This window comes from Myotis lucifugus, unplaced genomic scaffold, assembly GCF_000147115.1.
Source record: "Myotis lucifugus unplaced genomic scaffold, Myoluc2.0 scaffold_68, whole genome shotgun sequence".
In the NCBI taxonomy this organism is placed as follows: domain Eukaryota; kingdom Metazoa; phylum Chordata; class Mammalia; order Chiroptera; family Vespertilionidae; genus Myotis; species Myotis lucifugus.
In genome coordinates, this window is record NW_005871116.1 from 5,272,971 (window position 1) to 5,285,806 (window position 12,836).

At 45.0% G+C, this 12,836-nt stretch overlaps 1 protein-coding gene across 1 annotated transcript in view; it reads right to left on the reverse strand.

Annotated features, from left to right (window-relative positions):
* The window catches only part of OXCT1 (3-oxoacid CoA-transferase 1), a 115,348-nt gene extending 112,669 nt beyond the window's left edge, over positions 1-2,679 (reverse strand). The window contains 1 exon segment of the mRNA XM_006110040.3: positions 2,489-2,679. Coding sequence (XP_006110102.1) covers positions 2,489-2,566 — 78 coding nt within the window. The 5' untranslated portion in view covers positions 2,567-2,679.
* Between the last annotated feature and the right edge of the window lie 10,157 nt (positions 2,680-12,836).

The window sequence follows — 12,836 nt, forward strand, 5'->3', positions numbered from 1 at the left end:
AAAGTAAACAAAACAACCCTAACCGGTTTGGCTCAGTGGATAGAGTGTTCGCCTGCGGACTGAAGGGTCCCAGGTTCGATTCTGGTCAAGGGCATGTACCTTGGTTGCAGGCACATCCCCAGTAGGGGGTGTGCAGGAGGCAGCTAATCGAACTCTCATCAATGTTTCTAACTCTCTATCCCTCACCCTTCCTCTCTGTAAAAAATCAATAAAATATATTTTAAAAAATCAAAGCAAGGGAGGGAAAAGCCATATTGTGGCTGGTTCCTTCTGAGTCAGAAAAACTTGAATTGCTGAGTGACCTCTAGGCGGAGTCGACCAGTAAGCTACCCTAGAAGGACTGCAGCTCAGCAGTCTGGGGCTGGAGAAAGGTCTGGGAGAGATAGTTACAAGGAGGAGAGGTAGCTAAAGTGTTAATGGCGATTTTTTCCCCAGTAATAACTTTCTATGATGAATAGAGAAAAGAGTACTAAATGCTCCCTCTGAAGTAGTAATGGAGAAGATACCTTCAGATAGTCTATTCTAATCTAAGTTCTTGCCAGTGGTTCTGAAAGTGCAGTCCTCAGACCAGCAGCCTTAACATCACCTGGGAACTTTATTAATGCAAACTATGGGACCCCACCCAGGACCAACTACATCAGAAATTCCAGGGGGAGTGGGGGGAGTCTATCTGATAAAGCCTCCAGGTAATTCTGATGCATGTTCAAGTTTTATAGCCTTGCCTATTATAGATTTAAAAAAAAAAAAAAAAACACTATCTCGTTTTGTTGCTTATGTTTAGCAGAAAAAATCTCAAGACTGCTCCTTAAAGGGTTCTCCCAACAATGTAATAAACATGTGTTGCGTACCTAGTCTATGCAGGGTAGTGTGTAATGTGGAGAGAGATGGGCAATGAGGCATATGGTCCTTGCCCGAAAGGAAACTTGCATCCGGTTAAGACGTACACACCTGAAGTTAAGCAAGTTCACGTGTAACCATTTAACTGAAGTAGGAGGCAAGGATTTAAGCAGCATGGGCACTCACTAAGTGCCAAGCGCTGGAGGAGCGCTGGGAAGCAGGTGTTGTTAGCATGATACGCAAACCTGAACGTGAGAGTCTGAATCTTGATAGGAACTTTCAATGACAAACTGCAAAACCCATAATGCGTAGCTCGGCCATCTAAGCAGAGGTTTCCTGGGCGTGGGCATGGTTTAATGGTATACCTACAGGTGAGAAAATGAGTAAATTACACTTAGGTAAATAAGTAATCGCCATGTGACTGACCTTGGCCCAAGGCCTCTCCCTATAGTGGTTTGCATTCTGGCATGCCTGCAGCAAGTCAGTGCCTGGCTGAAGGTCGGGTTCCCTGTGAATAATGCCCCACATATCCGAAGCTATCTGCAGTGACCAACATAAGAAGCATGTAGGGGTCAAACGTTCCAGTTCTCAGTCATCCCCAGCATCTAACTAAGGGGCCCGCTGCAGTTTTTGCTCTCGGATATTGCGGGCGGGAAGGATAGGAGAGGCGTGGGCCGGGCCGGGAGCTCTCAGTGAGCAAGGCGCGCTTGCAAGCTCAGAACTATCACTCCACGCGCTACTAAGTAAAAACATCACTTTTCCTTTTGCCTTCTTAGAAAGCGGTTCCCATGGTTACAAGATAGCGGAGGTAAGTCGCCCTCGGGACCCAGAGCTCAGGCCCAGTTCCCGCCTCCGAGGACTCCAGACTGGAGTCACCTGAGCGGGGGCTTCCCAGCTGGGGCAGAGCTTGGGGCCAAAACACACAAGAAGCAACAAAGGGACACCACTCGGTGGAGAGTTGGCAGTGACGGCGGAACAAGGATGCCAAAGGGCTTCGAAGACGGAAATCTTCCAACCGGGATCCCTGGGGGGCGTCGAGGGGAGGGCCGCCGGCGCCCGAGGAGCGCGAGGGAGCCACGGCGGGACCGCGGCCGACTTTCTCCGCTCGCTCGGCAGCGAAGACGCTCCCCCGGGTCCCGCTCCCCCCGCGCGGGCGGCGCAGCCGGGCCATGTAAGGGAGGCGAGCGTGGGCTCGGCACCGCGTCCTCGTCGCGCCCAGCACCCGCCCCCTTGGCGGGAAGTGCCCGAGCCCCGGCCAAGTCGGCCCTGGGTCCTGGAACCCGAGATCCCCAGCGCAGAGCGCACACCCACCCGCCGCCGCCGCCCTCCGCCCCGGAAACCCGCGCGCTCCACGCCGGGACCTCAGCCGCGCCGCTGCCCGGAGCAGAGATGCGCGCCCGCTCGCCCCTTCCCAGCCTCTCGCGCGCTTCTGGGCCTCGCCTGGTCCCTCGGGGGAGCGTACGCAGGACCGATTCTCCGCGGGGACCCGAAAGGGCAGCGCGGCAGGGAGGCGCCGGCGCATCTCGGTGCCCCGGGGACGGCGCCCCGGTGCCCAGCCCAGGCTGGACTGGGCGGGTGCCCGCGGAGCAAACGCGGCAGCGCTCGGGGTGTCCCCTGCGGTTTTCCGTGACCCACCTCCCATACACTTTACCTTGGATCGGGGGCCCCAGGAGCCGCGCGCCGAGGCGCAGAGACGTGGCCAGGAGCAGAGGAGTCGGAGAGGTGCCATGATGAGCCCGGCGGGGAGGCGGCGGCGGCGGGAGCGTCCCGAGGCTGGAGGCGCCGGGCAGCCGCGTCCCTGGATGGAAGGGAAGGGAGGTGCGGGGGGCGGGCTGGAGGCTCGGCCGCGAACTTGTGACGTCCGGGTCCTCCCGCGCAGCGCGCCTCGCCCCCCTCGGCGGCGGGGAGGGGCCCGGCCCGCTCTTTTTCCGGGTAAGTAGCTGGTTGGCGAGCGCTCTGCCACCCTAGCCCCTTGGTCCACAGTTTAGCTCGGAGGGGGGCACGGTGTCTGCTTCCCCAAGGTCAGGGTTAAGTCTGGGCATTCGGGCGGCGCAGGACTGTCACTTGCTGCTTTTCCAAGTCAGTGCCTGGCACGTCGCCCCCTACTGCCCCTCCCCCGTCTACACGGCGTTCTCCCGTCTTCCATTTCTCCGTCGCCTCTGCCCACACTGGCCCTGCTTTGTGGAGCGAGTTTGCTTTGAGGACCTTCTGCCATGGGGTGTGACCAGGCAGGCCTGGTCAAGGCTGTCCCTGGTCAAGGGGGACAAGAGGAGGACTGGGCCTCTGGGACATCTCCCCACTCTGCCCCATCATCCACGTCTGTATTTTTGTTTATTTTTATTTTTATTTTTTCAGAATCTTCCATCCTGGCGTCCCGGAAAGCCCAGAGATTACTCAGCAGATGCAAACCTCCAGGTGTGGATTCCTTTGATCTTAGTGTCATAACTTTTCTAAACCGCATTAGGATTGCTTATTATTCTCAGAACTGTCATTAAGGTTTACGTAAAGTAATTCCTGCAAAGCTTCTGGCCCCGTTATAAAGACTCCCTGGGCAAATGTGAGGCGGGATTCTAAGTGTACTCAGGTGCAATGGTGAATGGGCATGGCGCTTACTTCCCTCCAGGCCTTCCCTTTTAGACCAGTGGACCTCCGGAATGAGGCCCAGAAATCAGGATTTTAAAAAGATTCCCAGGTGATTCTAATGTGCAGCCAAGGTTGAGAACCACTGCTTTAGACCAACGGCCTGGAGGACATGAGCCAAGTCTGATTTCTTCAGGACCCTATGCACTTAGAGTGGGAGGACCAGGTGGAAACACAATGAATGTTCTGTTTAAGGGCTGACCAAATCCTAGGAATATGGCTGTTCGTTTTGAACCAAAGCAAAGCAAATTAGATCATTAAATTCGACCTTAGCTTCCTTAGCAAGTAAACTAAGGCAATGACCAATCACAGGCCAGCTTAACGTGTCCCTAAAAGCACTTCCCTTTCACGGTATTCTTTTAACTCTGAACTGCCTCCTCCCCACCCCAATGAATATAATTTAAGGGAGCGAATGCCAAGTTAGACTATCCAATTACATAAGAAGAAATTAACTTAGTAATGCCCGATATTTTCAACAGAAGTTGGGTAGAAGGGAAATCCGGGTATTGGAACTAAAGTCCCCTTGCGAGGCCTACTACAGCATATCGCAGATGTGGCATAGCGCTGAGTGTGACAAAGCTGACAATCCCAACTGGGTCCGCTCCCCACTCTCGCCCTTCCAGAGGGCACACGAAATGGGAACTGGCCTTGGCAGCGTTGGCCCCGGTCAGATGACTTGCTCTTCTTGGCGGCTCTTACTGTGCTCCTCCAGAGGAAAAGACTCTACATCTCATGGAAAAATCAGGCTCTTCACTCTATGCCCAAAACATGCTGTGCTCTTCTTTGATGACTTTATGAGTTCTTTTTGTACTTTTTAAGTAAAATGTGAGTCTCGTCACCTGGAACAAATGGCAGGAAAGATCTTCTGGACAGATTTCCCCTCCTGGTTCCACAAAGCCATTTCCCTTTTAATCTGTATACAAACCTACTTTTTAAAATGACCTGAATGTTTCTGAACTAGCAAGAACAGTTCCTCCTTGCTTTGAAGGGTAATTTGTGGCAAGTGTAGCATATTCTGGAAGTTTTTCTTTATGTAATCATGTAGAGCTTAACTTCCACATTTTTTAAAAGTGGGATAATTGAATTGAATTCAAAGCTTTTAAGCAAAAGGTCTGATTCCAGACAGACAAGGAGGAAGGCTTACTTGTATTATTTTATATATAACATGTATTAGGGCATATCTGATATATTTATATATACATGAGTTTATATATATGTAAATGTATATACTATATATACCTCTTTCTATCAAATGAATACAGGCAATGTGCCAGAGTTAGTACAATTGTAAATTGTCATTCTCTACTTGAGGGCTTTTTATTTAAATTCTCCTAAAATATGATGAATTAGCATCATCTCTCATTATTGAAAAATAGGACATAAAAACAAAGAGGACATCCTGCCTTCACATTAGGTGGAGTGTTCCTCCAGGCTGATATTGAGGATATATGAAGGCTTATTTCTCAAATGTGGCTTGACTGGTTTAACTAGTAATAGGAGTTTTTAACTGGGTCATAAAAAGAAGTATGAATGCTCCCTTTCATACAATGGTCCTTTATACGTATATAGAAAAGAAATTTCTGCCCTAACCGTTTTGGCTCAGTGGATAGAGCGTCAGCCTGCGGACTCAAGGGTCCCAGGTTCGGTTCCGGTCAAGGGCATATACCTTGGTTGTGGGCACATCTCCAGTAGGGAGTGTGCAGGAGGCAGCTGATCGATGTTTCTCTCTCGTCGATGTTTCTAACTCTCTATCCCTCTTCCTTCCTCTTTGTAAAAACTCAATAAAATATATTTTTAAAAGAAAAGAAATTTCTTTGGACAAATATTTCTTCTCTAGTGGATTTGAAAGACATAAGTTTGAAAGTTCACATATATCTAAATTTAAGCATTGTTTAATAATGCAAATCATCATACCCTAATATACCTATTTTGTGAGTTTGTTATTTTCATAGATTCTTTGAAGCATTGCCTTGTATGAAAAAATATGTTCTTAATAGTTGTTCGGTGGATTAAAAAGTGAATTGTTTGTGTATTTTTCTTAGGGGAAAAAAAAAAGTAAAATAAGTGCTTGGGATTGTTGGAGAAGGCTCAACTGGTATGAAAATGTACATTGTGTTAAGGTTCCAACCCAGGCTCCACAAACCATCTAACCTTAGGGCCTTCAGAAATACTTTAGAGTTCCACAAATATTATGTTTGAAAGTATATAAACTTAATAGAATAAACTATTCTATTAACTCTAACAAAGCAGTAGCATCTACACTCAATTGTAGTGTAGCTTTGATTTTAACATATTAAAGATTACCAGATGATGCAGTTGGGAGGCAGACCTCAGAGTAATATATGACAAAGTTGGTTTTTTTAAGCAGTAGAAAACAATGAACAACTCCCTACATTTGGGTTAGGACAATTCGCTGTAAATTTTAAAAAATAATAGATCTTTATTTATCAGGATAAATATAAAAGACAATCCAGGTTGATTGAGTTACTAAATATATTTTAGAAGGTTATTATGCCACCACTGAAAAATAAAAAATAAAAAAAAAATTTAAGACCTGGCTAGAGAACCTCGCTATGCTGATCAACTGAAAAAAAAAAAATTTAAGTATGTGTGGAAATGTTTAGGATAATTGTAAAAGGCAGAATTTCAATTGTGCTATGTAATGATCACAGCTGTGTGTTATATATTTTTACATTAGGCCCCAAACTGAAAAAGACCATGCAAACAATGAGAGAAAAAAATATGACTAGGGCAGGAATTTGGGTATTTTCCTGCATTGTTTAAAATATTGTACAACTTTTAATTAACTTTTAAAAGCAGTATCACATAGTTTTAGTGTGAGTTCAAAATATGCATTTTGGGATCTCAGAGGTATTTCCACTTACATATACATTGTCGTATTATTCACAATAGCCAAGATGTCAAAGTAACCTGAATGTCCATGGATGAATGGATAAAGAAAATGTGATATAATCAATCATACCTTGCAAAAGAAGGAAATCCTGTCATGGGTTGCAATATGAATGAACTTGAGGTTATTATGCTAAGTGAAATAAATCAGCCACAGAAGGACAGAAACTGGATGATTCCACTTATATGAGGTATCTAAAATAGTCAAACAGCAATTAAATCTGAAACTCTTTTGATTAGTCAATCCTATATAATAAAACCCTAATATGCAAATTGACCAAACCGGGAAACAACTGTTCACTATGACACCCATTGACCACCAGGGGGCAGATGCTCAACACAGGAGCTGCCCCCTGGTGGTCAGTGCACTCCCACAAGGGGAGAGCCGCTCAACCAGAAGCCGGGCTCACAGCTGGTGAGTGTAGCGGCGGTAGCGGGAGCCTCTCCCGCATCCACAGCAGCTCTAAGGACCCCTCAGGGGATGTCCAACTGCCGGCTTAGGCCCGTTCCAGGGGGAGCGGGCCTAAGCCGGAAGTCGGACATCCCCCGAGGGGTCCCAGACTGTGAGAGGGTGCAGGCCGGTCTGAGGCCGCCCCCTCCCCCTGTGCACGAATGTCCTGCACCGGGCCTCTAGTATATAATAAAACAAAGGATTTTTTTGGTACATTTATTTTTTTTTTAAGTCAAACTTATAGAAACAGAGTAGCATGGGGTTTCCCAAGGGTTTAGGGGAGGGGGAAATGAGGAGTTGGCATTCAACAGGTATAAACTTTCAGTTATGCATGATGAGTAAATTCCAGAGATCTGCTGTACAACACTGTACCTAGAGTTAACAATGATGTATTGAACAGTTAAAAATGTGGTAGAGCATAGATCTCACCTTAAGTGTTCTTACCACAAAATAGACATACATATATTTCATATAGAAAATATGTTTTTCTATACAAAATATTATTTTTATATTTTGTAAAAGTAGAAAGCATCCCCCCTGGTCCCCAACCTCAATCTGGGAATCCAGGAAGTCTTTTGGAAGAGCAGGTACTGTGTTTCACACCACACACTAATATTTTCCTCGGCTGCTCAGAATGATACAGCACTAATAATCGTGCAATATGTACTTCTCTATAGATGAATGAGGGTCGCTGACCACCTTCCGTGAAAATAAAACTCTTCAGTTGGCAAACAAAAGAATCAAGATAATATCTTATCTCCTCCCCTATGTAAATCATTAATGGACATCAGCCAGCAAAGCGGTGACTTGCAACACTGCGCTGTCCAGCCTCCTGTACACCTGTGGGTTTCGGCTCAGGCGTGCCCTGCAGCTGCACTCTCAGATGCCTAAGCAAACACTCCCGACCGAGAACTGACTAATCTAGTGCCTAGCTCTAGAACATGGCCACTCTGAAAGCCCTGAAGTGCTACTCGCTGGAATGCAGTCAGGAGAGTACTGAGAGGAAAGGGGTTGCAGAGTGGATAGCGAGCTGTTAGTACCTACCCCATGTCGGGGAAAGGCACGCAGATTTTAACGGGCAAGCTTCAGTTCCCATTTTGGATAAGAACCTTGGAGAAAAATTGTTTTCCTAGCACTATCTTGTGATCATTATGACTTTTCACTGTCTTTATTTTCTGCATGTTCTACAGTAGTGGCCTGCAGACTTGTGTGTATGTGTGTGATTCACCTGAATGAATTTTAAAGTTGAAAACCACATGTACGTCCATACATACATACATATACATACATGTTATACATGTGTGTTTATTTCTTTATAAATTAAATACAGTGATTTTTATAACAGCAAACACAATACAGTGTCAGTAGGGGACTGTTCTGTAACAGTTTGCTATGTCATCAGTCTCTGGACTAATTAGTCTATGGACTACTCATTCACGCTTCCTTCCACTGCCTAAGGGCTCGGGGTTCAGTTGTGAGTAAGACAGACAGATATGGTTCCTGACGTCATGGAGTGTACCTCTTGGTAGAGATTGAGACCGAACAAGAATTCATCCATTCTTTATGCAGGGGATGGTCAGTGAGAAGTACAGTTTTAAGAGAGTGTGTAATAGACATAAAGGGGAGAAGGGTGTCGAGGAAGACTTTCTGTAGGAATTGTCCTTAAATTGGGACCTTAAGAATCAGCAGAGGTTAGTTAGTTGAGGGGGGACACCATAGTTAGAGAGAACAATGTATGCAAAGCCCTAGTGGGTATAAAAATAAAATCCAGAATGAGTAAAAGTGGACCGAAGACAGACTGGGTATAGGACCTTGAAACATGTGGGAAGAATTGTCCTTTTCCTAAAAGAAAAAAAAAGCCATTGAAGATTTGAACCAAAGGGTAAATTGATCAGACTTGAACTTTATAAAATATCACTCCAGTTGTGGTGTGAAGAATTTATAAAATTATCAATTTGTGGTTTTCTTCATTAACACCATTAAAGTGATGATCTACATTTATTGACATAAAATTGTGTACTCTCCAATGCTGAGTAAAGAAAGGGTTCTAGAGAGCATACATGGTATGAGTCCATTTATGCAAATTATTAAAATGTGAATGCATATATATGCATACAGAGATCCATGAAGATGTGTTTAAATGTGTATTGAAATGTAGGACTATATATGTATGGGTGTGAAAATGCTAATGGTTATCTGTTAATGGGAAGACATTGAGTGAAAATTGCTTTCCTTTTTGTACATTTCAGAATTATTTTATTCTAAGCACAAATCATTTTACAAGGGCAATAAGTCTATTTTCTAAAAATGTTCATCTAAATACCAGAAAAAAAAGATTAGGGCCTATGTCTTTCCCGTGTCTTTCTAAACCAGCCTGGTCTCCTATGTAGTACTCAGGCTCCCTTGAGAGTCATGCGGTCCAACTTTCAGGGTAAGTCAGTAGAATTACCTTGATAAGAAATGTTTGGAGCCATTTGTGATAAGGCGAGTCTAATAGTCCAGGTTATTTGTATAAATAAATATTGGTTTAACAATAAAAATGGATTACCTGAGAAATCACCTAATGACTTTACAACAGAGTGTCCTTAAGAACCTCTGGCACACCTAATTGAAACATAGCAGCACATTGCCCGGCCAGAGTGGCTCAGTTGGTTGAGTGTTGTCCTGTGCACCAAAAAGCAAAAAGCTCTCACATCAATGTCAATGTCTCTCTCCCTCTCTCCCTCTCTCCCTCTCCCACCCTCCTTCCCTCTAAGCATGTCCTTGTGTGAGGTCAAGAGCAAGACTTGGGAATGGAACCACTCATGGGTGAGTCTGACTCCCCGACACCTTGGCGTGCTGTGTGACTGTGGATGGACCACCTCCAGACTTCTTGAATCAGAGAGAGAAATGAGCATTTACTGTGTTTAAACCTCGGGGTGGTGGTTTTTTTCTATAACTCACAGTTTAATCCGAATTCACTGATCAGTGTTTAATTGAAAGAAACCCGTTTTAAGGTGTGTTTGCCTCTCAAAACACACCTTATGGTCACAATTTCAACATGAGAAAATGCTCTTTGTTATAAATATAAGTCATCAATTTGGGGGTGAACAGTAGAGATATTCCTGTGTCTGATATCTTTTTTGTGTATGGCAAAAACCATGACATCATGTGTAGTAAAAAATGAACATATCCTGTGAAAATAGTGTCACTTCAGTGCTAGGAAACTGCTTACTAAAGGTATCCTATAAAGTGAATGTCGGATTTGCACAATATGATTTGTGCTGGGTAAGAACTTTTTCCCATTCTTTACTCAAGAAAAATGGGCTAATATATAGCTAGGTCTTATTGCTATTACATTTCAATAGTCTAAGGATCTATTACCTCAAAACTTTTATAATACATATTCTAAAGTGTCATCTTCAAAATGCTCCAGTTATGAGTATGGAAGAAAAAAAATCATTAACCAAGAACACACGATTCAGTAATATACTTGTCAAAAATGTTCTCAGAGGAAGAAAAGGATAAAGATGTGTTCAACAGACCTAGCTGGTTTGGCTCAGTGAATAGAGCGTCGGCCTACAGACTGAAGGGTCTAAGGTTCCATTCCAGTCATGGGCACATGCCCGGGTTGCGGGCTCGATCCCCAGTAGGGAGCAAGCAGCAGGCAGCCAATGGATTCTCTCTCATCATTTATGTTTCTATCTCTCTCTCTCTCTCTCTCCCTTCCTCTCTGAAATCAATAAAAATATATATATATTTTTAAAATGATGTATTCAACAATTTATTAAAAATATATATGTACATACAGCGTATGTATGCACACATATATCTTAGCTTACTATAATTTAGTAAGACTGAGAAAAGCAACAGAGACTGTCCGCATGGTATCATTAGTGTTAAAAGTATAAAATGTGTCCAGATTAACTAGGCAAGGGTGTGTTGGCCTTTCGGATAATTGTCTCTGAGGGACTTAAAGAATCTGAAGTTCTCATCCGGATTGGATGGAAGGGACTGTGGCGGGGCAAACCCAGGGGTCTTTTGGGGGGGGGGGGGGGGGGCAGGCAGGGGGCTCTTTGGAACTGTTTTCTGGCGCATGCGTGAGTTGTGTAACTGCGGAATGCTCCTTTCGGCAGCGAACGGAACTGATACATTTCAGACATGGTAGCCACCGGGAAGGGATGAGGCACCATGCAGATGCCACCTGCAGCAGACATTGTTTTTGCGACTGAGCAGCCTCCAATCATCCTTTTCCTGACAATAGTATCCACAGCTTCTTAAATGCAACCTTTCTTTCCCTTCTCGCATGTCGAATGGTTTGGGTGGGATGGACCCACCTGCTCCAAGGGTGTGGGTGACCTCGGCCTGGCCTGGGGGACATGGTGGGCTCAGGGATAAGCACGTGATGGAATTCAGATGCGTGAGGGTCAGGCTCTTCCATTTGGTTCTGATTGTTAGGGAAGAAAAGGCTCTTCCTTTCTGACGATTTCTAAGTGTGAGCTTGGGAGCCCAGCCTCTTTGAGAATGAAGCAGCCCAGAGGCAGGGGAAAGGGAGTTCTGAGGGACCTTATTCTAAGGCAGTGGTTCTCAATCTTGGCTGCACATTAGAATCACCTGGAAATCTTTTTGAAATCCTAATTTCTGGGCCTCATCCTCAGGAAATTCTGTTTCTTTGTTATGGGGTGGGGCCACAACATTAGTAACAAAGAAACAGAATTTCCGGAAGATGGGGCCCAGAAATCAGGATTTTAAAAAGATCCCCAGGTGATTCTAATGTGCAGCCAAGGTTGAGAACCACTGTTCTAATGACTTTATTTTGGTCTCAGTTTGACAGTTACATCAGCTAACAAATGATTACACATATATTTTTAGCTTAAGCTATTTTAGGTCTAATTTCCTGTCGTTACAACAAAAGAGCCCCAGGTGATTGTGGCAGAGATGACCAATATCCATTCTTGTTTCCTCCCAGAGTAAGAAAACCACCGTAACCAACTGCTTAGCACTGAAATGCTATGTGTTATGAAAGCCCTTAGTTCTGGGAAAAGCAGGACAGCTGGTCACCCTGGGAGGCACATGGCTGCCTGGAGGAAAGCCTACATTTTCCAGCCTGGAACGGCCGTGTGATTAAGCTCTGACCAGGGGAATGTAAGTGGAAATGGTCACCGCAGGTTCCAGGAAACCTCCATGAAAGGAGAGAACAGGATCTTCCTTCCCATTGGCTGGAACATGAATGTGGTGGCTTCACCAGCCACTTGAGGCCAAGGGCAAGCCTTAGGAATGGAACCACTCACTCATGGGTGAGTCTGACTCCCCGACACCTTGGCGTGCTGTGTGACTGTGGATGGACCACCTCCAGACTTCTTGACTCAGAGAGAGAAATGAGCATTTACTGTGTTTAAGCCTCAGGGTGGTGGTTTTTTCTGTAACTCACAGTTTAATCTAATCTGAATCCACTGATCAGTGTTTAACTGAAAGAAACCCTTTTTAAGGTGTGTTTGCCTCTCAAAACATCACACCTCCTTTAAGTTCACTTTCCAAACTCAACTCTCTAATATGGTCACATATGAGAAAATGCTCTTTGTGATTTGGGGGTGAGCAGTAGAGATAACAAAGGTAATGGGGCTCATTTACGACATGTTTGTAGTGGAGGTTTTTGCTTGCCTACTTGGCATCTGCTCCTCTACTTGTTAACAGAACCCCAATGTTGTACAGATTTCCATATCCACCCTTCTTCAGCACACTCTGCACAGATCAGAAAGGGAACTTGAACTTGTTATGGTTTTTTAAAATATATTTTATTGATTTTTTTTTTTAACAGAGAGGAAGGGAGAGGGATAGAGTTAGAAACATCGATGAGAGAGAAACATCAATCAGCTGCCTCCTGCACACCCACTACTGGGGATGTGCCCGCAACCAAGGTACATGCCCTTGACCGAAATTGAACCTGGGACCCTTCAGTCCACAGGCCGACGCTCTACCCACTGAGCCAAACTGGTTAGGGCTATAGTTAGTTTTATGT